Here is a 27,328-nt window from a genome sequence, read left to right on the forward strand (position 1 = left end):
AAAATATTGCTCGAGATGGAATCAATTAATCAATTGAACTGAGAAATTAGTGGAAAATTTAATACGGCCGTTCAAAATCAATTTGCAACTCAAAACGGACATCAGCTGGCTTACAAGCAGCAGCAGCCAAAAAGAATAAGCTTGTGTCAAAAGAATGAAGATACAAAAATGTACATCAACCATATATCGCCTAAAAAGAATGCAAAAATTCAACATTATTCTCAGATTGACCTTTCATTGTCCAGATCGAGTATAGCACATAAGAAAGTGTTGAAGCTTCCGTCAGGATAATTAGCACAGCAAAATTTCAAACTGCAGCTCAACAGCATGATGAGAAGCAAGTGCAGGATAGAACGAATTTCCCGAACTATGCAAACTAATAGCTTCCCATAGGTGGCATTCCATAAGCTGGCATAGGAGGCATTCCCATACCGCCCATTCCTCCCATAGGGGGAGGAGGTCCATAACCTCCCATTCCTCCCATAGGTACAGAACCTGGCATTGGAGGAGCAGGCAAAGCCAGAGGCAGCAACTGAGCATACATATTCTGCATCGAAGGTAGTATAGATTAGTTTCTATGCAGGAATGGAAAAGTGTAGAAGGATAATGTGTGTGCACAAGACAGAGAGATGCAAAGATGATGATATCAGAGGACTTCTTTGAAGATTAGTTTAGACGTGTGAAAAGGGAGTTCAGCAGCCAATTATATGTGGACATTAGGAAATACGAAATACGGAAGTTGGAAAATATGATAGAAACATAAAGAACATAGGTAGCTACCTGTTGAGCAATTACGTCCTTCTCGTCCTGCTCTTTAGCCTTTACTTCCTTCTGGGCTTCAATTTTGTCCTTGATAAGTTCATCAACCTTGCCTGTGTACTCACGGATAAACTGCAAGAGAGACCAGAGATGAGAAATTTACATAAAATGCAGCAGTACAAACTGTTCTCTAAAATATTCTGAGCTCGTTAATCAGTCTCACAATCCTAGTAACTAAGTATCCAATAAACCAGGAACTGGCAAACTTGTACTAGGAAAGACAAGTAACCCCCCACTTCCAATCCTTTCCTACCATGAGAACCACAATTGTTACCTGCAATAAGTATGGGAAGGCGAAATCGATCATATTGTTCATCCAGGCAAGCTCAAGGGCAACATCTGGCCGTATCACATCATAACAAACAAAGAGACATGCAGCAAAGCACTCATTCTTCCCCTGCAAAAGTAGATTCAACGAAAGTTAGCCCCAAAAAAGATGGTACTTGCCAGATAACTAAAGATGACAATCCCCATATCACAGATTAAATAGGCCTCATCTGACATAACAGCAGCAACCTAGTTTGGATCTTTACAGTTAGCAGGCTGCAAATAGGTTCAGATATATACAGAGCATTACCTCTAACCACTTGAGACTAAAATCAACCTATCAGGTTGCTCATGTAGTCATGAGCACATGGGTTTTTAAAAAAACATTAATACTCCAAGAGAAACCAGGGTATTTCATAAGTATCTTGAAAACAGAACAATTGTGACAAAATAATAAACACTGCTTTTTCAACATATTCCGTGTTCACCACCCACCCACCCCCCCCCCCCCCCCCCCCCAAACCAAAAAAAAAAAAACGTGAGCACTAACAAGGCCCTGTGAAAATCAATTACTTCAAAGATAAGCTTTAATCAGCAAAATTATTATAAGTTAAACAAAATTATTTTAAACAGTAAAAAAAAATTTATGTCTGTGTATACTAAGTGAAGAGAACAAGCCCTATAATGCCAAAACAGAGGCACGAGGAGAATATCTTCTGCTAACCCATGCCAAAAATGCGGGCCTTTATTGAAAGACAAGGAAAAAAAATGTACCTCCTGTATGAAATAAACCAACAACTCCTCTGCCAATTCACGGTCACCAGATTGTGAACATGTTTCCATCGCATCTCTATAATGTTTATCTTTCTTAGACAGTGCAATAGATTGCTTCCATCGACCTGCCTTCTTATAGATATAAGCAGCAACACGTCTCATCTCAAGAAGCTCATGTTTCTCAATCTGTCATCAATATTACTGTGTAAGTATGAGAGAAATTGTATGCCCCTCTTTATCAACATATGTCAAATGAAGAAAACATCAAAACTGCCACCATAATAAAAGCAAAAACAGGAGATAATGCAGTAACCTTTTGTGCAAGTCCTATCTGATCAAAGTTATCATGTAAATCAATTGACTCTCGCAATCTATCATAGTCTTCCTCCTCAACATATATTTCATTCAGGGCCTCATTTACAGCAGAGACATTATTGCTCTGGACAGCAATCATGTATGGCTTCACAAGATACAGGTGACCCGCCTACAAAAAAGAGATATTAAGTGAAAAGATTGCCCAAACTAATTCAGATAACAATCATTTTAAGGCATCGAAGGCAATTTATTTATAAGAAAAGGAGAAATAACCAACCTTTCTCATTATATCAACCACACGTGTATGGTCCAAACGAAGTGCCAGCACATTAAGCATATCATTTATTAGATCAGGATGCTCCTGTAGGTAGAAGTGCACAGCTTTGTAGTACAGCTCTACACTGGCAACTTTAGCCACGACATCTTTGAACTGCATGTGATCCCAGGCCTCAGGAGAATGATTCATTACAGTCACAGCAGCATTATCAAATTCATCATATTGGATGTACAAATATGTGAGTTCTTTCCAGTGCTGCTGTTCATCGCATGCTCTGATAACCTTAGGAATGTTTAGACGAGTAGCGAACAGCTTAATGTGCTCCATAAGCTTCTCAGAGCGATATCTAGCATAAAGTATCCCCAGTTCAGTAAAGATGCCCATATGTGCACGTTCCAATCCCAGACCACTTTCCATCAAGGAGATTATCTCGTTGAAACAGCCCCTGTTCTGGTAATACTGACTGACCTCTTCCATGTCATCCACCTAAAATTTTGACACACGCATAAGAGATTATCAAATTAACAGTCTTCCACAAACAGATAATATACATATCGCTAGCCTAAACACAGCATATCAAGGTTAAAGCATAAGGAAGTAGCTTATAGAAACCTGTGACAGGCTTAGACGAAAAAGAAAAGAATATAACCCTTCTCAGCATATCAGACCAATTTTCAGGCATGTAGACAGCCATTATCAAGCAGGTAAATCAATGTACAATTTAACAAAACAGCCCCTCACCCCCGCATAAAAACTATAAACAAACAGATAAATCATACTTCCATAATTATTAATTTCCAAGTACCTGTATAATGATGTTGAGACCACAAATCTGAGCTAATCTGAACTCTTCAGCGTCAACACAAGCAAAACAAACTTCCTTCCATGTCTTTGCGCTATTAGCTTTCCGTGCCGCATCAACAGCACTTTGGAATTGCTTAAGCCTCACTAGGGTAACAGCTAGCTTCGCCCAGTTAGATATAAAAGCATATATTATCTTTGCAGCTTCATATAAAGCTTCATCAAATAAGCGATCACCAACATTTTGGAGGTTGGCAACATTTGGCATGAGAATGAATTCCTCAATGTCACTCAACCTATCGATCTTGGCATAAGCATATATGAGTTCACTATCCACCCTAGGCTCCTTTGTTTGCTGCCTAACCATAAGAAGATACTTAACCAGGTCATGATAGACATCTGCATCTTCAGAAGCACGGATCACATCCAAAAATTGAGTGGAATTCTCTGCACGTATAAATGACTCTATTGCATCACTGACCAAACCTGCTCTCAACTGAGCCTTTGCAACTTGGCTCCAAACAGCATCTTCTTCAACCCGGAATGCAAACTCCACAGCCCGGTCAATGCTTTCAATATTATCCAACAGTACATTAACCGCCTGCACATTCAGATTGAATTTCTTGAAAATTGCAAATGCTTCTTCATAAAGTTGGGCCTCAACAGCCACTTCTCCAACTGCAGGTCCATCAAAATTATCCAGCCTGTTGACATAATCCATGACTCTAGATGAATCTGCTTTAATGGCTGTCAAAATGAGGAGATTTTGCAGATTCGAATTCCCACTGAAAGCAGAGTTCTGTAGAACAATCTTTTCGAGAAGTTCAATCAATTCATGAGGGAGATCAGCTGTCATAAAAGCTTTGACTGCAGCAGAAACTTGTTCTGGACTCTTGCTTTCAGGCAAAGCAGTGGACACAACTTGATCAATGATCTGCCTCCTATACTCATTCTCAGGATTGAGGACTTTCTCCCAAAGATCACCATCCATTCTTTCAACAACATACCTGGAATAGAAGGACAAATCAATAAGCACTTTTCAATAATTACATCACAACGATAAAAATGCTTAGTTATTCACCAACCTCGCTTGTAGCTTGAACAAAGAATTCTTATTTGTGACATTGATAAGCTCATCGTCACATTGTCCTCTCCTATAAGCAACTACTGCAAGGGTGGGGTCACGCTTCTCACAATATTTACCCACAACACGTGAATCATAGTATGGGTTAGTAGTGAGAAAGTGCTCTGGATTATTGTTACTCTCAATGATAATTTTTCCCAGAGCATTGTGCACATGCACATCTTGGCTTCCTTCACTAACAAGATGCTCAAGAAATTGAGTGAGCAAGCGAAGTCGATTCCTGAAATATAAAAAGAAAAAAATGACAAAGCAGATCATGAAAATAGAGAACAAGTAAAAATCATGCATCGCAATGTCAGCACCTCTTCTCACATTCCTCCACTAGTGGCTCAACTGGAAGAAGAGAGCGAACAGAGAGTATCAGACCCTTGATAAAATCTTCAGGGCATTCATCATCAAGCAGCTGCCCAACAACTAGTGGAGCATTTCCCGGATTAACCTAACACATCCAGATGAGCCCTTGTGAGCAATATTATAATACAGTATCAACATTCAAGAATCTAAACTATACAGGCTCCAACAGAAAGCAACACATATATATGGAAGTCATACCTTCTGAACATAGCCTTCTATATAACGAAGCATATTGTTTACATATAGGTAGTGTGTGAGATCTGGAACATAGCCAAAACGATCACAGACATTAATCAGAGGACGTGCATCGGGAAGTTTAGCTTCCATCAGGAAGTTTTTCGTCTTCTCAGCATCATAAAAGTTGGATTCTCTAGTCACTCTTTCTACTTCTTTCAACTGTCCAGTTTTGGCAGCTGCTTCGATATATTTAAAGTGAATTTCAGGATCCTCACTACATAGAAAAATAAAATGAGGTGACAATTGGAACAAGAAAATAACAATGAAAATTTTATAAACTGAGAAACAGAGTTAAACAGGCCTTCATCTAGTAGAATATTACCTGGAGCTCAAATATGATCCAAGGAAAAAGTATAGCCCTTCATATGACTTAAATTGCTCAAACAGCTTAATGCATGAATCTACTCCTAACTGCTCACTATACTCCTTAGCAGCCTGCAAATATCAAACAGCATAAACATCCAATTAAGCGGCAGTATACCTAATTGTTAGCTTACTAATAGCACTGGTGAAAGCAATAACTAGATTTTGACATGACATGCACAAGTTGAAGATGATACGTTCAATTTAAGACATTTACCTCTATAAATGTATACAGATACATTAAATTACTAGTCAAAATATGATAACATAATACAAAACATATCTGGAGCTGTATTTACGTTATACTTTCATAAACTATGAATGTTGATTATGTAAAAATGTACCTTAATTCATCATATGAAATTGATATTACATATTAATTTAAAAGAAAATTAACAAAAATACTACTATTATATTCTTTTGAAAATCTAGCAATAATTATGAATGAAGGTAATCTTTTGTCAAAGGTAAACCTCAAAAAATTAAATATAATTTTTTTTTTTCTTGAAAAAGGTAGTAAATTCCTTATTTTAATATAAGTTGGACACATGGTAACAATAATTATCCAGTGTAACATCCATAATTTGCTAAGACTAAGTTATTGCAAGGACTCGGCCTAAGTCTGATATTCGCTTCACTTATGCTAGAAGGATCAAGAAATAATCAGATGCTCCAGAGGTTGCTGAGCTGTCAGGTGGTTACATTCAGTTTTGTGGTGAAGGGTAGAGTGGTAATCTCAGGGAAGTTTGTTAGGAGTTTGTTATTGTAGGCTGGCTTGTTTAGTTGTTTTTTTTGGCTTATTTTTGGGTATTAATAAGGGATGAGGGTGAGGGGGAATGTATCTAGGAAATGAATTGAGTTTGTTGCTTTGGAGAGCTCCTTCCTCTCGAATGAAGGTGTATTGCTGAATATTCTGTTCTTCAATACTACTATCTTCCCCTAATTCCTCTGTTTCTCTTTCTTTTCTGCATTTGGTTTCTCTTGAAATTGTTGATCTCTAGCAAATTAGTATCAGAGCGGTGCCGATCAACTCTGGAAATGGCACGGCTCACCGATGCGCAGCGTATGGATTTGATGGAGCAGGAGCTTGCTGGGATTCCAGCGAGGGTGTCTAGGGAAATCACGACGGCGTTGGAGGCATTTAAGACTGACCTCACTGCTCAGTTTGCTGCTGAGCAGGAGCGACTTCGCCCTGAACCTCGTACCACGGTGGCGACTGGGACACCCTATCAGTGGGATAACCCTTTTGCGGGTGCGCCACCGCGTCTGGGGAACAGTGATGGTGGCGATCAGACTGGGTCTGCGAATTGGAGATTGAGGAAGCTTGACTTACCCATGTTTGATGGCACGAACCCAGATGGGTGGATCCACAGGGCGGAGAGGTTTTTTCACTTCTACCGATTGGCGGCTGAAGACCAGCTGGAGGCGGCGGTCGTCGCTCTAGACGGCGACGCCTTACTATGGTATCAATGGGAACATAGACGACACCCTGTTTTGTCGTGGCAGGCTTTCAAAAAACTGATCCTCCGTCGATTCCGCACCACCGCTACAGGAACCCTCCATGAGCAGTGGCTGGCGCATCAACAGACGGGGTCGGTGGTTGATTATCAACGCCGATTCATCGAGCTACTCGCTCCGATTGAGGGTGTTCCGGAGGAAGTGGCGAAGGGACAATATATAAACGGGTTAAAGGATGAAATAAAAATGGAGATCCGGATCCTTGACCCGGTAACTCTGGATCACGCCATGATCTTTCTATGCGGGTCGAGGAGAAACTCAAACTTAGCCCAAGGCCCAAACACACACCCAGCCCACCCACGTGGCGAAACTCTTTCCCACACCTTCGCACTAACCCGATCTCCCAGATCCAACCACCTCCTAGCCTAAACACGAACCCAAACACATACCCCCACACCAAAAACACCACCACCAACCCAAGACACTCCGGCGAGATAAGGCGGCTGTCGGGAAAAGAGTTACAGCAGAAACGGGAGCTCGGTTTGTGTTTCAGATGTGACGAAAAGTGGAATATCAATCATAGGTGTCGCCGCCGTGAACTGAGCGTTTTGCTCACCGTGAATGACGAGGATGAGGATTGGGAGGACTCCGGTGAGCTGGCAGCCGTGGAAACCACCAACCCAAACACTAACCCAAACACTAACCCACCCGAAATAGAACCCACAATTGACCCGAAAGTGGCCCTTTGCTCTGTGATGGGGATTACAAGCCCTAAAACTATGCGCATGCTCGGATCAATCAAAGACAACGAAGTGGTGGTCATGGTGGACCCGGGGGCGACGCATAACTTCATTTCTTCCGTGGCTGCCCATCACCTCCAGCTTCCGGTAACCGAGGCGGCAAACTTTGGTGTGACGTTGGGAACAGGGGAGATGGTGCAAGGCAGTGGCGTGTGTAGGGGAGTGATTTTGGATGTTCAGGGGGTTACGATTGTAGAGGATTTTCTCGTTTTACCGTTGGGTAATTCGGATTTGATACTTGGTATTCAATGGTTGGAGAAGCTTGGCACAATCACAACCAATTGGAAGACTCAGACCCTTAAATTTCAATTAGATGGGAATTGGATTACTTTGATAGGTGATCCGCAATTGGGGCGTACTGGAATCTCGTTGAAAGCAATGATCAGGAGCTTGCAGAGAGAAGGACATGGTTTCTTACTTGAATGTAATCAGTTGGAGATGGCAGAGGATGAAGGGCCTGTAATTCCTCCTGGCCCTTGGTGCAGCAGTTTCAGGAGGTATTCTATATGCCTGAGGGGTTACCTCCACATAGGCAAATTGAACATGCCATCTTGCTGAAGAATGGGACAGACCCAGTGAGTGTACGCCCGTATAGATACCCTCAATCACAGAAAGATGAGATTGAGAAGTTAGTCACGGACATGCTAAATGCAGGGATAATTCAGACTTCGACTAGTGCGTACTCTAGTCCGGTTTTGTTGGTTAGAAAGAAGGACGGTTCTTGGCGATTCTGTGTCGATTACAGGGCATTAAACAAAGAAACAGTCCCTGATAAGTTCCCAATTCCCGTTATTGACGAATTACTTGATGAATTGGGAGGGGCAGCAATTTTCACAAAGTTGGATCTGAAATCAGGTTACCATCAGATTCGGGTTAAGCCCGAGGACATCCATAAGACAGCGTTTAGAACCCACGAGGGACATTACGAATTTCTCGTAATGCCCTTTGGGCTTACTAACGCCCCTGCGACTTTCCAGTCACTTATGAACGAGGTTTTTAAGCCATTTTTGCGCAAATTCGTGTTGGTTTTCTTCGACGACATTCTTGTGTACAGTTCTTGTGTGGAGACTCACAAAGCTCACTTGCAGCAAGTGTTGCAAACTCTGGCAGGCCATCAGCTTTTTGCTAATTTTAAGAAGTGTGAAGTGGGGAAGGAGAAGGTGGCTTATCTTGGGCATGTAATATCGGCTGCCGGGGTTGAGGTGGACTCTTCTAAGGTTCAAGCAATGTTAGATTGGCCTCCTCCCACAACTTTGACTCAACTCCGGGGGTTCCTTGGTCTTACGGGCTATTACCGCAAATTCATAAAAGGGTATGCTCAGCTGGCTCTCCCTTTGACAGACTAGCTATGGAAAGGGAATTTTGGGTGGACAGAAGCTGCCACTACTGCTTTTCAGGCTCTTAAGGCTGCTATGGTAAACGCCCCAATCTTATTTTTCTCTGCCTTTTATTATTGAGTCTGATGCTTCCGGGCATGGTTTGGGGGCTGTACTGTTACAAGAAGGGCACCCTATAGCATATTTCAGCAAGGTTTTGGGCATCCGCAATCGTGGGAAACCCATATATGAGAAGGAACTAATGGCTATTGTCCTTGCGGTGGAGAAATGGAGACACTACCTTTTAGGTCGGCATTTTATTGTTCGCACTGATCAAAGGAGCCTAAAGTATCTCTTGGAGCAAAGGGAGGTGGGACAAGCCTACCAAAAGTGGATTAGCAAGTTGATGGGCTACACTTTCGATATTCATTATAAGCCGGGTTCTGCCAACACAGTGGCAGACGCTCTTTCTAGACAATATAGCCCGGAGTTGGAGTGTAGTACCTTAATTACTTCTTGCTCTCTGAGATGGGAGTATGTGCAGGCCTTTATAGAGAAGGATGAAGGGCTGCAAAGGTTGATTTCGCAGCTCAGAAAACAGGAAGCCACACCCAAGTGGTTTACCTTGGAGAATGGGGTCTTGAAGTACAAAGGGCGAGTTGTCATTCCTAAGCATAGTGAACTGACCACCAAACTGCTCAAAGAGTATCATGACTCCTTAGTTGGTGGGCATGCGGGGGAACTCAAGACATATCAAAGGTTGGCCGGGGAATGGTTTTGGTTTGGGATGCGGAAGGACGTAGCAAAGTATGTTCAGCATTGCCATGTGTGTCAGCAGAATAAGACCTCTACCTTGTCTCCCTTGGGGTTGCTCCAACCACTTCCGATTCCGGAGAGGGTTTGGGAGGACATTTCGATGGACTTTGTCGAAGGGTTACCTAAGTCTCTAGGTTGGGACACCATACTTGTGGTTGTGGATAGACTAACCAAGTATGGACATTTTATACCCCTCAAACATCCTTTTACGGCTCAGAGTGTGGCACATTGTTTCATGACTGAGATAGTGAGGCTGCATGGTATCCTAGGCTCAATTGTTTCAGATCGTGACAAGGTGTTCCCTAGCATCTTTTGGACTGAATTGTTCAAGCTTCAAGGCACACAACTCATGCGTAGTACAGCCTATCACCCACAAACTGAAGTTGTCAACAAAGGGGTGGAGTCGTATTTGAGGTGCTTTGTGAGTGGCAAACCTCACACTTGGGCTCGTTGGCTACCTTGGGCTGAATATTGGTACAACACCTCATTTCACACTGCCACCAACTATACCCCGTTCAAGGCACTGTATGGCAGAGACCCCCCACATCTGATTAGATTCTTTGCTGGCAGCACTATGGTGTCATCTGAGGAGCAATTACAGGAGCGGGATGCCATTCTTGATGATCTAAAGTTTCATCTGGTGCAAGCTCAGGTGTATATGCAACAATATGAAGACAAGGGCAGGAGAGAGGGTGAGTTTCAGGAGGGTGACATGGTGTACCTAAAGCTACAGCCTTACAGGCAAAGGTCCTTGGTGAGAAGGTCTAATGACAAGCTATCTCCCCGTTTCTATGGTCCTTACCAGGTAGTGCAAAGGATTGGTAAGGTAGCCTACAAGCTGCAGCTGCCACCAGGGACTAAAATTCACCCAGTTTTTCACATTTCTCGGCTCAAGAGGGCCATTGGCTCAGTGCACAAGCCAACTGACTTACCAGTACAGCTTGCTGCTGACTTGGTTTTGGAAGTGGAGCCTTGGGCTGTGTTGGGAGTCAGGAATTCACAAGCTGCCATGGAGGTGCTCATTCACTGGAAAGGCTTGCAGGACTTTGAAGCTACTTGGGAATTTTTTTGAGGAGGTTAATCTCAGGTTTCCTAGTTTCCACCTTGAGGACAAGGTGAAACTTTGGGTGGGGGGTATTGCAAGGACTCGGCCTAAGTCTGATATTCGCTTCACTTATGCTAGAAGGATCAAGAAATAATCAGATGCTCCAGAGGTTGCTGAGCTGTCAGGTGGTTACATTCAGTTTTGTGGTGAAGGGTAGAGTGGTAATCTCAGGGAAGTTTGTTAGGAGTTTGTTATTGTAGGCTGGCTTGTTTAGTTGTTTTTTTGGCTTATTTTTGGGTATTAATAAGGGATGAGGGTGAGGGGGAATGTATCTAGGAAATGAATTGAGTTTGTTGCTTTGGAGAGCTCCTTCCTCTCGAATGAAGGTGTATTGCTGAATATTCTGTTCTTCAATACTACTATCTTCCCCTAATTCCTCTGTTTCTCTTTCTTTTCTGCATTTGGTTTCTCTTGAAATTGTTGATCTCTAGCAGTTATATACTTAAATTATACCCTCTCCATCCAAATTCATCTCAACACTTTCCATTTTGTGGTGTCCTAAGTTACACTCATGAATAAAGGTATTAGTTTCCTTTATTTTAATTTTTAATATAATTTTGATACAGGATAATAATAATAATTATTATCTAGTGTAACATTCATAATTTTCTCATAGTAAGTTACATTCATAAATCATATCCCCTCCATCCATCCATCTCAACACTTTCCATTTTGTGGTGTCCTAAAAATCTTCATCATACTTTCTTTTTCTATTTCTCTCTCCATCCTATCAAACTTTCAAGCTCTCTTTTACAATACAACTTTATCTCTATCTAACCACTTTCAATGGTGTATTCCACACAAGCTACCATTCTTAAAAATTGTGCCAATCTTAAGAGTGATGATGAATTAGGAAGGAGCAATTATATCTAATTCAATTTCCATAAATCAACGAAAAATACTAGATTATTAAAGCAACAGCAGTAATCAATCCACCCTATTATAATAGACCAATATTGACATATGTGGTCCAATCTCATTAGCCTTGACTCTTGAGTCATGCCTATATCCATAATATGTGCTCGAATGACATGATCCTACATTTGGACTTAAGTCAAGAGGCATAACATCTACATTTGTATAAATTAAAATTACTTCTTATTTGCTTAGAAGTCAATAGAGAGCAATTATGAGAATACCTGAACAATAATCTGAAGGTTTCCCCTGAGATTGACAAGTAAAAGGTCCTTCATGCACTCCAATGCCCACTCACGTGAAAGAGTCCCAAAGAACTCAACAAGTGCCTGCACATGTCCAAATTGTTAGCAACAAGCCAATCACCTCAAGTAAAAAAAATAAAACCAACCGGATAAAATTTAACCTGTGGTTCTATTGCATGAGTGTTCACGATAACACGTTTTATATCTGGTAAATCAGTATAATGCTGCAAAAATGATTGAAATATATATGTCAATAAGGGACCTCAATTCAAAACAAGGTTGAAAAGGATCAATAAGAAAAGAATTTGAAGACCATTTACCCGAAGAGCTTGGATGTATAAACCAGCTTTCTCACAAAGCTGAGCAACTCTAGAACGATCATAGTGACTAAACATTCCATTAGCCAATATGGCATCAGCCACATTAGGGAAGGTAACAAGATTGATTTCCAAAACCTGCATACATCCACAAGTCAAAATGCTCAAGTATTGCTGATGATAATAAAGATACCTCTACCATTCATTAATCAGTTGATGCCATACCTTAGTTTGCAAGAAACCATGTTCAGGCAAATTTGGCTTTAAAACATCTAGCAGAAATGCGGTTGCTTCCCGTATCAAGTTCCTCTGAGATACACAAAGCGAGAGAAAAAGGTTCATACGTTGATATTTGACAAACAAACACAACCACAGAATATCACTTTCTTAAATGAAATAGCAAAAAGGTAATAGGTATACAATTCTTCAAACTTTTTACAGGTTCCACGCAAAAAATTAACAAAAAATTAGCAACAGCGAAAAGAAGGAAAACATCCACACCTGAAGAAAAAGATCAGTTACTGTGTTATAATCAACAGGACACCCTCCCTCCATTTGGGACATCATCAACGCAAAATTGACAGCACCCTGTAATGAGCATTTGACAAATAAGCACATATTACAACCTATTCTTCAATGGCCTGTCACACAGTTAATGGAAATAAAGTATACCACAGCTTTTTTCCTGTCTTTTTATACGGCAAAAAGAACAAGTAGTCAGAAAACATACCTGAGGATCTGTTCGTAGAATGGTTTGAAGGAGAAACAAGTAATCTGGTGTGTAACCGACCTACATCAAAAGAAAAATGTAAAACAAATACAGCACATGTAATGATGATAGTAAAGAAACGAATGCAAATAAAGCTATCTTATAACATAACAACATATAAAAATAGAATTAAATAAAATGAAGATTTATCTTTACCTGCTTAGAATAAATGAGAATTTTATCAAACTCCCTACGCTCAGCAAAGGCAGCAACAACCTTCGGAGTAGCTCTAGCTTTAATATATATTTTCAAGGCAAGGTCTGTGTCAACAGTCTGCAAAATCAAAAGATGTACGAAACATCAAATAACATTCAACAGTCACAAGCAAATGAATTAAAAAATAACCATATAATAACTGTCAATATACCTTCACTAGATCTCCAAGTTCCTCAGTGCACTCCAATTTGTCCTCTGCTAGCCAATTCTCTAACAGATTTTTCTTGTTCTGATTCACAACAAGGCGAGATAGTTCCAAAGATTCAAATGCATTGAGCTTTCCTCTAGTTAAAAGTGTCCCAAAGTATTGCAACAGAGGCGGTGTCTGCCCTGATTGAACAGGAACACTCTGCAATAACAAACCACCAGAAAATGAAATTCTGCTTTACAGCAAACCAATACACAAAATGGCTTGATGCCTTCATGGCCTTCGTCTATAACAATCAATTATATGTTTTTCACATTTTGTGGAATACAGCTCATCTGAAAAGAAATTGAGCATAATGATTTAATGAAGCCCTCTGATTTGGACAATATGAGATGTAGCTGTGTCCAGATATCCAATGCATCTATACCTTGCCCCCTAGATCCATAGGTTTCTGATTTTTACTATTATGAAGCATGAACGATAAAATGTACCAAGATAACATTAAGATATAATTGACATGACTTTCAAGAAATAAGGGAACTCGTAACTAATAACTGGATAGCATTAAGATACATGCAACAATGGCTACTTGTGTTTAACTCTAAGCTCATTATAACAGATGTGTCCCATAAAAAAGTATGAATATAAATAATAACTGGATCAAAACAAATGAAAGAGGAGAGGAGACGAAAGGTGGAAGCTGAAGCAATACCAACTAAAAATAACTGCAATTGTCCATTCATATGCTAATTAACAAATGCTAAAAGGCACGAATACGAACCAGACGAAGCCAAATAGCACATATGATAAAAAGCATCAATTTGACATGAAAATAATGCACATGGGGAAAACCTGAAATTTTGCAACAGTGTCAGGAGTACGCAGGATCCCTTGTGGGGATTCAGCAGCAAGCTCTGCAGCTTCCTTATACTTAGTTTGGGAGAACAACTCTTGGAAACGCTGGACAACCTGAAATAAGTAGAAGATGGCAGTATAGCAAATTAACAATCATCAAAATAGCAACAGGAAAAGTGCATGATATAAATATGATTTTTTAAATCCTTTAGGCAGATTATTTATCAGTTATTCCAAGTCAGCCAACACCAGAAAGTAACCATGATAAAGCATGACCTCAAATCAAAGAAACCACCGGGAAAATAAAAATCAACATACCAGATTTTCTGCACCAGGGAGATTACCCCTTTTGGCAAGGTTAACAGCAAGCTCCAAATTGTTCAACTGCAACAACCAGATCCATAAATATTATACCACGTATATCAATAACAGCTCATTAAAATTTTCCAAATCTAGAAAAGAATTTTATTACAAACACACCTGCCCGCTGACAAAAGGGACAATAGTAGCCTCATTGACAGTGGCAAGAAGAACCTGGCCCCTTCGATTGATGGCATAGAAACCTCCAGCTGATGTAGCTTCTGATGTCAAAAAAATTGGATCTGGACTGATTCGATTCCGATAAACAGCACTGGCAGTCTCAAGGTCATACACAAATAGCAGTCCAAGCTTGGTAACAACATAAATTAAACCATACTTTTGGGACATCTGCAGAAGCAATAAATGAATTTAATCAACAAGGAGTGGTGGGAAATAGTAACTAAAGACGCAGCATGTACTTTAATGTGCCTGCACAAAATGAGGATATAATCTAGGAACTACCTGCATAGCAACTGGAAAATCATCAGCAAAATCAGGAGGGAAGAATAGATCAGCTTGTTTCTTTGTAAAGCCTGGCTTTCCTGTCAATTTAGCACTACGTCAAAACAGATGAAACACACTACACACCTTACTCATACCAAAGGCAAGGAAGTACAACTTATTACATGCACTGACGCGCTAATGACTTAGGTCCGAATTATTTCAGGAAATAATGATGACTTTAACAGTATATATGATATAATTTCTAGTAAATTATTATATGAAATGTAATAGTAATGAGCTGGATTTGGCATAAAGATACTAGCAAGAACTTATGACAACACATACAAGCTCACTAAGAAAGGAATTGGGGGATAAGAACCAAAAAAAAAAGTACAAACCTGGCTGGGCACCAAGTTCTATGATATGCAACTTTGAAGTAACCTGGCCAGCATTCATGGACTTCGTAGCAAACACAATAAGAGTAGAAGGGTTCTCATTGCCTGGGACCTATGAACAATAAGGCTTATTAGAAAATTTCGAAAGCAAAATAGATATCCAAGAAAGTCAAAAAGGGGAAATATCACACTTTATATGAGGCAAATGATGCAGCATGAGCTTCAAGAGCTTGACTGCGCTGCTGATCCATAGAATAGAGCTGCATACTTCCTTTCACAAGTTGAGGCCTCTATAATAGGAATAGATTACATCAGAAAACTATGATGTCAGAGATAAAACAGAGAAGCATTCAGAAATTAAAGCGTCTCCATAATTAAATAAATTAATGCAGGGAAGAAATTCAAACACACCACTACCAATCCTTAACTCAGCATAACTATACCAAAAGAAGAGAACAAACAAAATCAGTGCACAACAGCTACTTGTCATGAAAACCTATTGACACAGATTAGCAAACCTAATTTAGTTTGTACAGAACTCAAAGCATAGGAAAGAACAGTAGACTGTAAATCCATGACCTGAAAAACCAACTTCCAGAAGCTCAGTCCAAATCAAGTATTCAACATAGTTTAAGTGATAAACGCAAATTTTAGCGTACATTAAATTATCATCATCTAGAAAGATGAGGGGGGAATACTTGTCTATAAGCTCGACAGAGCTTCATGTTTTCTCTCAATGATTTACATATATGGAAAAAGTAGAATCTGATCCCTAAGATAAAAGAGTCTGCTATTCACTTCAACATGGATTTTAACACTTTAAACAGCCCATTCTCACAGGGTACAACAATTTTGTAATTACACTATTACATGCGCAGTTACAATACAAGATATTAGAGTTTAAGGTTACAAACTAAGAACAAGGGATGATGATGTGGGGCTTAAGGATACTTATGACCTATTGCAATTTTACGAGGGAGGATGAGTATAATGCTGAAACCAAATCATGCTGGGTGAGCCCACATGATAGCCAACGGCCCAACAAAAGGCACAGCACAGAAAGGCCATACAGTCAGACCATATTTGGCACAGCATGTGGACCATGACTAAAAGGATCAGAATCAAACCATCTATTAGATTGAGGATTTTCAGAAATAGTATACTACATACTACTAAGATATAGGGGCGACTGCCAATCCACCAAGAAAATCCAGAATCATGTAACCTATTTAAACATGGCCAAGACACAACACAAAACTAGATTGCATCAGCAGGGCCGTGCCCTCACCGTGCCTGAGCTGGGCCATCTTTGCTGGCACTGCCCAATACCAGCTTTGATTGATACTCACAAGCATTCAAAATTCAGCAATCAGCAGAAATGCAATATTTGTGCAACAGATATGACCAGATGAGTTTCTTACCTCAGGGGATCCAGGTGCAATACCAATCAAGACCAACCACTTTTCAGATGGGTCACATTTATAGTTGATTATTTGATTGTTTGCTAAGTTAGCAGTCCTTTCAAACATTTTTACAGGTTGAGAATCCCCTGCATTTCAAAAGTCAAAGTAAGGTTGTTAAAAGAGCATATACCACAACAGCAGTGCACATGTTTGCTAGGAAAGCAAGGGTAAGAAGATCAAACATGCAAACTACATCCCACCTTCAATTGACCAATGATAAACTGACGTCTGTGTCACGAGTCCAAGCATTTTTGCAGAAATCCACTTCCAAAAGACAACCTACACAAAAGCAAAGATTATGGGTCCAATGAAATAATGGATAGAAAAAAAAAAAAAAAGGGAAATGCAGTGTAGCCCAGTATAACCAAGCATTACTCCTTAATTATGGATTTAGGAATTTACCTGCTCAGGCATTTGGTGTGATTTGACCTTCGTTTTTGTTTCAATGTTAAATATCTGCAAGTGGTCTTGGGTGGTCCCAGGAAGTAGAGCTACACAAAAACCATGAAAAATCATAAATTTCACCATCCATCAAAGGTGATCAAACAGCTATTAGCCCAGCTCATTTGGCTACAGTAAAAATTTTAAGTAGGCCATTTTAAATTTCTTGTTTCACAATATTAGTCAACTGTACTTGCCATAATAAGACTAAAACATGTGCTAATTATTGTATTAGCTGCTGTAATTGACAGATAAGACCAAATTAAGACCCAGACATGTTTTGAAGTCTTCGCAACAGTTCCGAAACCTTGCCACAGAATCATTGCTGAAAAGATAACTCAAACCAAAATCATTAGATCTTTGTTCAAATATCAAAAGCACCACATCATACTCATGAAGAACCTACATCCCCATGCCTTCATATTAAGACATATTTGCAAAAACGAAATAACTAATTCCTCAGTCACCTCATAACAGCAATTTCCAGCACTCAAATTCTCCTTTCATAGATTCACAAAGACTATCCAAGAAACTCATTTGTATGACAATGAGAGTGCACATTGAAGCACGGAGGTAACAACATAACTTCTCTTGAGAACAATATACACTTCAGCATTGACTGTACATTTGAGTCCTCGTATGGGAATATCACAAACCTATATCCTTGAATCAACTCTTTAATTCATCAGAAACTTAGCTCAGTTTTTACACTCAATAATAAATTCTTTAAAGAAAATTCCTCAAAAAAATAAATAAAAAAAAAAAGAACATTGAAGATTTTAGTAAGCCCAATTAAGCACATAAACACATGTAGAATCCCTTTTTCACAGCCAATCCTTCTTATACTCCATTCATCAATAATGTTAAGCCAAAGTCTTTCAGTTTGCAGGTATGACAGTATGAGATGTTGGTCTTACTAAGCTTCCAAAAACAATGAAGCAGTCTTATTATCACAATATAGCTAAAACCTGTTTGATATAACTAAATGAGAAATAGGGAATCAAATATGGGATGACTAGATTTTTTATTTAAAATAATAATTATAAAAAATAAAAAAACTATGCTTATAGGGAATGGTTAAAAGCTTGAAGTATCTGGCAAAGGTCCATCTCCATGAACCGCATTTGCCAAATATACAAAAAACAAAAACATATTATTTAGTCATGGTTAAAGTGTCAACACCATAGAGCATGGTTTTGAAACTGTTTAGTACATAAAATCAAATAAGCAAGTAATAAGCCTCTAAAGGGTCTCGCCTATCTCAATCCTCTAAACAAGCTCACATTTGGAGTTAATGCACCATTTGTCAATACTACTACCTTGATCCCTCCAATTATCTTCCACTCAACCATTTTGGCTCATCTGAATTAATTATTATTATTATTTATCAATAGATGGATAAAACTCCTCCCCAGTCCCCAACACATAATACTATTTCTTTCTCTGTATAATTCCAAAAATTTTCATTCACGTCTAAGTAGTGTCTAACATGAAAATGGCCCACCCTCTACTGGTTTTCATAAAATATGTGTCAAATCTTAAGTGAACGATATGAAATGGAAGGAGTACTTTCCCCACCCATGTCTCATGAGTTGGCCAGTAGGTCTTTTCTAGAATATGAATATAATAAATTAGATGAAACTTTAATGACAAATCAAAACTCTCATGATAATCATCCTCATAGCAACAAGAAAAACCATTAATACGAATCATGAGGTACACATACACATGCGTCTTGGACTAATATTTTATATTCTTTAACGTGACATTCTTGGTTAAGGTTAACATCAAGGATAAGATAGTTCAAACTAAGTACATTTTGAAAGTGGGGCAATGACCTACAATTTCAAACCATATTAGAAAAAGGAAAAATGTATAGTTTAAAGGAGTAAGCATCACCATGGATCTATCTCTTTTTTACATTTCAGTCACCATGAAAAAATCAACAATATTTTGGAACAGTCGCTAGGTGACCACCAAACATATATACTATAGCTATAAACTTATAAATTCACTAAAATGCAAATTTTACTCATTGCATATATAATTTAACATCTCTCCTACCTTTCAAAGCAAGGATTCGAGTATTCGGATTCATGAGAGCAGAATCCGCGGTAATAGGCCTTCTTAAAGGTTGCATCGGCATGCTCATATCAACAATGACAACACTATTCTGCGGAGATGTTTCCCGCACACATATATACTTCTCTGATTCCATGGTCACATTGTTAAATGTGATGAATTGTTGATTAATTCCAATGCTAGGCAACTGCATCGACGAAACAACATAATTACTACTTCGATCAATCCTCTCATTTCAAATTACAACAAAATAAATCTCACTGATCCATAATTTGCAGTCTAAAACTCGCATTTCATCAAATCATCAAACCACAGATTCACAAAATGACATTCAATTCAGATCCAGCTAATTTTTCAAAATGCAAGCATTACTCAATCCAAACTTCACAAAATCATCAAATCACCAAAAATACAGCATAAAATCAGAATCAAAGCATGGATCCGAATATAATTTGAGAGAAAACTAACCGTGAGAACTTCCTTCATCACGATCGGCGCATTCGCCGCCGCCGCCATTGTTGCGAGATCGAAATATCGAAAAAATTCAAAAGATTCTGCAAAAAAAAAAGAAAAATGTTGATTTGAATGTGGAAAATTGAATTGAATTAGAGAGATAAAGCGTTGAAAGTCAAGTAGAAGAGTTGATCGCAGGCCTTACTTGCCAAAAAGAGGAGAGAGAAAGCTTAACGAAGATCAACAATGGCGATTCAAATTCGAGTTGGCAAATCTGAAGAATTTTACGAAGGGAGAGAAGTGAAGAGGAGAATGGAAAAAATAAATTGATAGATCGTGTTAAATTGTGCTTCGTTAGTGCAAGTGCGCTATATTTCGTTAAAAAAAATTCCTTTTTTCTTTTTATTTTTAAAATACTAGAGTATACCCGTGCTCATGCACGGGATATATGTAGTATATATATTTAAGAGAAAAAAAAATGGTAAAAGTGATAGTTATTAAATGGTGGTTATTGGGGTTTTTTTTTTCAGTGATATGGGTAGTTATGAGTTAAAGTGGTAGTTATTGGTTATTTTTTCCAAAAAAAAAAAAAATTAAAAATAGAAGGGCTAGAATTGCAAGGATGGGAATTTGGAGTGCTGTGAGCCTGTGAATGAAAGTTGGAAAAAAAAACTCTACAATTATATATTAGATTTTTGCTTTCCCTGTTTTCTATTTTTATTTAATTTATTTATTCTGTTTTTGGGTTGAGATCTAAGCACTGGAGGTGAAGGTACTCATAGCCCAACGGGCCTATTTATAGACTTGATTCCATTTTTGCATATCTTTTCATTTGTTTCTCGAAAAGAAAAACAACATTATGTTTGGATAAGGAGAAATAGAGGGAAAGGTAGAAAAAAAAAAAAAAGCGAAACATTTTTTGTTTAGATATCTATTGCAAAGAGGAAGGTATATAATTGGAATGATCCATTTTTCTGTTCCTTTTAGTAAACCAAATCCTTCCGTTGTTGGAGAGAATTGGAAGAAAAATGAAAATTCGCCTCCTCCCTCCATGTCCCTTTTCTCTTTGCCCTTCCCTTTATAATTCTTACCCAAACATAGTACATATATTTGTACACAAATTCTTATACAAAGCATGTGATACTCGCGTGGTAATTTGGTGAAAAAATAAATTTAATGATCATAGCAAATGAGTGAAAGAAATTTAATGCTTCAAGTTAATTAAGATGGTTCATATGCCAAATTAGATTTATTTGTTGTGTGACAAGCTAACAGCCATGCCAACCTCTTAAACATTGGCATGACATGTTGATTGCAACATACTAACATGTATAGTTGAGTTAATTAATGTCAAGAGTGTAGTAAATATCATGGTATTCCTCCACTTGCTTGATGTATGAAACTTCATATATGGAATATTATTCAATGCGATCTTCTTGTGGTGTTCAATTTTTTTAATGCAAAATTTCATAAGTTTTTATTATAAGATTAAATAAAATCTATGCAATTAACAGTCAATTGTAATTAGACTAACCACGCTTGTGAGGTCCATAGCAAGTGGTACCTTAAGGTCAAGTAGCTCAAGTGTGTCATTTGAAGGATAGCAATGCAACCTAAATTGGCCTGGGCTCCTAGGAGACTGAAATTATGTACAATCCGCAATATTTTGTGCTCATAACTTAATTGTCAAAATTATGCTACGTTTTAGAAATAATTATAAGGTTCACTTAGATGGTAATGAAACTTTTGATCTTAAGTTGCTGCTACGTATTTTATGATGAATGAGAGGGCGGCAAATAATTTGGAATAAGCTTTGGAAATTAAAGTAATTATATATCTTTATAGGTATCGATTCGAGTTAAACATGTAATGTACTACAAAGTACAAGCATTCCTCACTCATGACATCATCCATCTAACAAAGAGCTCCAATGTTCGGAGCTAGGCGTTTTAGACTATTAGTGATCATTTTATAGGATTTTGCAACTATGTACTAAGGCTTGAAAATTTGTGAACATGAAAAGTTAATTATCATCTTTTTAATAACAACCCTCCAAACCCTACCTTAGTATTCATTAGAATCCCTCTTTCTTTAAAATAATAATGATAATTAGTTTCATCATTATTTTGCTTTGTAAGTTAGATATATCCCGTGCATTAACATGTACATTCTAGTAGGATATAAATGAATATAATAGAAAAGTATATAACTGAATGAATAGAATTAGGTTTTTACAACTAAAATTTCATTTTACAAACAACTCGAATATATAAGGAAACAAAATTGAAGTTTGCTACTATATACGGAGTATATTTTTTCATGGCTAGCTATCTAGCTATGTGGCCCTATGCACTACATGCACTAAACTAGCTTAGTGATAATTATTGATACAAATTAAATTATATACCTTATATATACATCTGAAGCCTAAAAGGTTATAATAATCTTGTAAAATCAGCTAGATTAAAGAGCAAATCTGTCTAGTTGAATCACCATTACAGTTGTATCATCGTTAGATCCCCTACTTGTTGACAACTCCACAAGCTTTCTACAAGCATGCTTTAACTCTGGCTTATTACTCCCTGCTGTAAAAAAGGGCAGAACCACATTTACTGCTTCCTGATTGCTAACCTTGTTCCATAGGCCGTCTGAAGCCAAGATTAGGAACTCGAATTCGGGTTTAATGGTTAGAGTTTTTGTTTCAGGCTCTGCTGTGACCCATTGCTTGAGATGTTGGTCTCCTATTGCTCTTGACACTGCAAGAGAACCTTGTATTCTCCATGTTCCGTTACAAAAATCGACGTATCCACCCTGTGTAAAACAACATTACAGCTTATAAGTCCGTGTCATATGAGTTACACGCGTACAAATGCGTGTTTTGAATATAAAAAAGAAAAACGATTGTGTAAGCCATGATCATGCATATAATTATTTGTCATACCTTGGATTCAATCCTAGATTTCTCGTCTTCTCTTGAAGGGTTATGATCAGTAGTCAATGCCTCTGCAAGACCACCCCTGCTAATAACAGCGCGACAATCACCAACATTAGAGACCATAAGGTTACCCTCTTGGATCAATGCAGTTACACAACAAGCACCACCACTAGATTTCTTGTTAAGAAACTCCTGGTCAGCAGCTAGAAAACCATCTCTTATACTCTCTTCAATCAATTTGCTAGATTTGGCCCCGCTAACTCGTCCTACATGGTCTAATATGTTGTCAACTAGCCTTGCTGCCGCAAACTCGGCAGCTTTTGGACCGCCATGTCCATCAAATACTCCAAAGAATGCCTGCAATTGATCAAAAATATCAGAAGAAGTTTCTGGCCACCGTAATTTTAATTATTTTTTTAAACAACTAATAATTCCATAAATAAAAAATGTATACTTCTAATATAACGTACTTATGTATGTCACTCATTTGATTTTAATGTTTTCTAATTGCAACATTTAGCAACCAGCATAATTTATTCTAAAACTATCAACCATTACATTAGGTAAACTTTAATTTTGAAATGTTATAGACCTAACATGTCCATAATAATTAATTATCAATTAAAAAGTATGTCTCACATCTCTTAAAATATGCGGAGTTGTTAGCATACTATGTATATCATCACATCAGCAAAGTTACTAAAATCTTTAACACAACAATTACCTGCTTAGGGCAACCATGTACATCATTAACACGAGATGAATAACGGTCCTCCAAATGAGCCCTTGATTTCCCTCTCTTACTATAAACTCCATACCCCTCCTCTTCAACTTCAATCTCCTCGACACGATCTCTAGGTGTACAAACAACATTATTTTCCATCAATGTAACAATTGGAACGTTAATCCTTGCCGGTCTTTTCCTCTTCATCAACGGCAATTCATTATGATGATGATGATGATTTCTTACTTGCCCTTCCAACTGTTGAAACCTTACCATCAAATTAGGTGATATGGGGTTGGCGTGATGGTTGTAAATATTACTCGTATTACCACTATGAGTAACAGTTGGTACTACAACGGCACAGTTCATTTTTCCTTTATTATATCTTGTGTATAGAATTTGCTTATTTCTTGATCTGAATGATCTCCTTAATATTAGCTCTAGTCTAGCTATTTATGTGAATAAAACTTTGGGTTAAGATTTATGAATAGCTCATACGAAGTTTCTATATATAGTGTTGATATCTTGTTGAGGAAGTCTATTAGGGAATAGGGATTGAAGGGTTATGATGAGTCAACCGTTCAACGGTCAAAAATTGCTTTATATTTGGTGTGGTGCATAAGTTGAGGAGACTTGGTCTATTTCTTAATCCAACTTTCTCCGACTTTGTCCTTAATTTTAGCGGCTGATAGTGATTAGATCTGGAACTTTTGATTGGTTCATCAAAAGGTTGCGTCAAGCAACCAAGATAAACCATTTGTTTTTTCTCCGTTTCTAACTTTCTTTCATACTCCGTACAAGATTACAATTAGTACTTCCGTTAAGTATTATGTGTAACTTATTTTTTTACACTCATATTATACATTTACACGACAATCAATACCCAAATTTAACATTGTTAAACATGTACGAGTAACCGTTATCAGAACGATTAATCACTTTTCTTATTATGCAAAATTCGAACACAAATATGTCGTAGTATTAAAGATCTAACGGTAACATTGTTATTAAGTGAATCAATTCATATTTTGTTATAAAAAAAATTAATGAAATAATCGACTAGTAGTTAATTTTAAGTCCTATAAATTAAAGGCGTACGTCTAGAAAACAAGAACCTTAAACATCAACTACAGCTTGCTATTTCAAATACACCGGCCGTATAATTGTCTAGTCTTTTTAGTCAACTTAATTTCTTACGTATGAGATGTCATTAGCTGTTAAATTAATAATTGTGAATAGAATTATTGTCTTCCTGTTTGTCACGGAAATTTAATAATGGTTGCCGGTTCTTACTTGATGAATGTTTCTTTCAAAATAAGTTAACCCATTCTTATTTTTACGTAGTCACTGCACATTTGGTTGAAAGAGTGGATTTCTTACACAAGTTGTTTAGGTTATCATTTTAAGTACTCCCGTAGTATTTTCGAAATGGGAAAATTATTTACTTATAAAATAACACGCTTTGTATGAAGTTATTAATCGGGTTCTTATTAATTATGAGTGTTCACTTTAAAAGTCTAACAATGTCTTACTTTAACTAAAACCATATAACAATCTAAAGAGTAATCCCTTAACCTTATAAAATGAACACAATTTTCGTTTTTCTTCAATGTAAAATACACATCTCATCACTCGTTTAATGAGAAATAATTCTTATACTCATATGTGGGTTTATTCATGAACTCAACATGTACGAAATGCTAGTAGCATACTACGCGCATAAGCCACTGATGCTAGTCAAGTAGTCAAGTAGTCATCACCTGAAGCTACCACGCAAATGACACGAGTCGCGCACCGTACCAGCTGTCATTCTCTCACTCCAGCTTAACTTGATTCACATTTATTCGACCGCTCACACGCTAATATAAACACAACAATAACCAACTTAAACGTCATCAACTACTCAGCCTACTCACAGTAATATCTACGTATACTACACAACCAATATAGCACGCACTTTTAATTTGTTAGTTATCGAGTGGAGATGTCAACTGAACAAGAGAGGAAGGCGCTGGAGGATAGGCTACTAGGGGGTGGAGATACCGTAATAGCTCCTGGTGACACTAGGGATCGTCAAGATAGCCTTGCTGAAGGCGCCCGCAGTCGGGGAGGCCAAGACAATACTCGTAAGGAGCATATATATGCCGGCGGTAACGTCGATAATAAGTCCGGTGGCGATAGAGATGAGAAGGAAGGATTCCCCATTGACGAGATCACTTTCCGTAGATTGCCTTAAAAATGGAGTATTAGAGTGCTATACGTTTGTATCACTATTCAATAGCTAGGAGTATTAATGGTAGTATGAAGCCTAGTAATATTGTGTAATTAGCTAGCAAACGTTTTTATTTTATTTGATTTTGAATATTACCGACTTACGGAGTGCTACGGAGTACTCATTAAATATTCAGATCAGTTTCTGCTTTGAATTATTGAGCTTTAAATTTTTGTACTGTGCTAGGATTTTCAAACTGGACCGACCTAATATCAATGGACCATTATTTAGTAACCAGCCTATTTAGATTTAATCAATCGAATTTTCTTTTTAACACCTACAAAAACGAAAAAATATTTTATTTTGCCGCCTCTTAATCCCTTGTTAAATTCTTTTTCTTTTTTAAGATTTCATGCCAATCTTGCTCTACTAAAGTTTTTGGGTAATTTTGGCTATTTAAAGTCCAAGTTGAAGCCAAAATTGACATAAATTTTTTAAAATGTATATCTATCTATACTACTGTATATATTAAAAGACATTATGGTTAGTCCCTCCATCTCCCTTCATGTGATGGTGGTTCGACTCGTCACAGCCCCAATTCCTGTGATAGGGTGGGGCCCCTTCCCATAGTTTACCGTTAAAAAAAAAAAAGGAAAAAAAAAAGATGTTCCTAAACAAATTTAGGTGCCACATGGTGCTCTCCTCACTTAATCATGTTCATAAAAGATATAAACCTACAACTTTAAGCTTAAATTCTAATATGTTATTCACTAAGCTATTATCATATTACTTGTTATTCTATCAAAATTAATTTTTTATAAACATTGGCGGATCTATGAAGGGGCACCGGCCCCCCCAAATTTTTATTTTTTAATTTTTTTATTTAAGTAAATGTGTAAAGTTAGAGGTTAAATATAATTTTAATGCAATAAATAACATCAAATTAGCTTTGTCATAGTGGTAAAATTGGTAATGCATAGAGTTTGGACTAAAAATCTTAGGTTCAACCCCCTTGTAATAAAGGTAAAAAATGTTATCGACCTATGTCATTCTCCTCTCAACATAACTTGATGCCACACGACTGACACGAGCAATAATGACATGAGTACATGAAAAATAAAAAAACTTTATAATAATTCCCGCTCATTTAAAAATGTATTAAGCTAAAGCCATCATCAGGTTTAGAGAGACAAACGATTCATGAGTAATACAAAGAAACCGCATATAGACAGTGATTATCCCATACTTTTTCTATTTTGAAAGGCACTAACTTAGTAAGGTGGTGACCTACATAATTACCCTCACGTTTTACATGAGACTAATTACTAAAATCAAAATATATACGAACTATTAAATAAAACACTATCTAAGATTTTATCTAAATCAAAGAAGTAGAAGGCATCGACTCAAGTCTTTTAACAATGGTTCGTTTAGCTTATTTTAACCAATTACACATATACGCTGATCAAAGATATTCTCATGATAATTTCTTATTAGTTGTTTTTAAC

At 37.7% G+C, this 27,328-nt stretch overlaps 2 protein-coding genes across 2 annotated transcripts; both read right to left on the bottom strand.

Moving 5' to 3' along the window:
* Nucleotides 1-13: 13 nt before the first annotated feature.
* Nucleotides 14-20,296, bottom strand: LOC145594986 (clathrin heavy chain 1-like). Its single transcript, XM_081651339.1, has 31 exons — nucleotides 20,155-20,296; nucleotides 19,965-20,050; nucleotides 19,479-19,683; nucleotides 17,376-17,464; nucleotides 17,174-17,252; nucleotides 16,932-17,059; nucleotides 15,702-15,800; nucleotides 15,514-15,622; nucleotides 15,134-15,213; nucleotides 14,792-15,019; nucleotides 14,630-14,695; nucleotides 14,309-14,425; nucleotides 13,460-13,657; nucleotides 13,249-13,365; nucleotides 13,054-13,113; nucleotides 12,825-12,911; nucleotides 12,549-12,632; nucleotides 12,327-12,461; nucleotides 12,168-12,230; nucleotides 11,986-12,090; nucleotides 5,311-5,423; nucleotides 4,950-5,202; nucleotides 4,700-4,836; nucleotides 4,339-4,617; nucleotides 3,258-4,260; nucleotides 2,453-2,938; nucleotides 2,174-2,344; nucleotides 1,861-2,046; nucleotides 1,094-1,216; nucleotides 781-891; nucleotides 14-547 (listed from the first exon to the last, which is right to left on the bottom strand). Exons 2-31 carry the CDS (start codon nucleotides 20,010-20,012, stop codon nucleotides 377-379), a joined length of 5,130 nt encoding a protein of 1,709 aa, XP_081507465.1. The 5' UTR covers nucleotides 20,013-20,050; nucleotides 20,155-20,296; the 3' UTR covers nucleotides 14-376.
* Nucleotides 20,297-22,205: 1,909 nt separating this feature from the next.
* On the bottom strand, nucleotides 22,206-24,069 carry LOC145595054 (putative protein phosphatase 2C 2). Its single transcript, XM_081651410.1, has 3 exons — nucleotides 23,609-24,069; nucleotides 22,891-23,241; nucleotides 22,206-22,760 (listed from the first exon to the last, which is right to left on the bottom strand). Exons 1-3 carry the CDS (start codon nucleotides 23,975-23,977, stop codon nucleotides 22,413-22,415), a joined length of 1,068 nt encoding a protein of 355 aa, XP_081507536.1. The 5' UTR covers nucleotides 23,978-24,069; the 3' UTR covers nucleotides 22,206-22,412.
* Nucleotides 24,070-27,328: the final 3,259 nt, after the last annotated feature.

The sequence above is a fragment of the Chenopodium album genome, chromosome 19, assembly GCF_948465745.1.
Source record: "Chenopodium album chromosome 19, dcCheAlbu1.1, whole genome shotgun sequence".
NCBI classification, from domain to species: Eukaryota; Viridiplantae; Streptophyta; class Magnoliopsida; order Caryophyllales; family Amaranthaceae; genus Chenopodium; species Chenopodium album.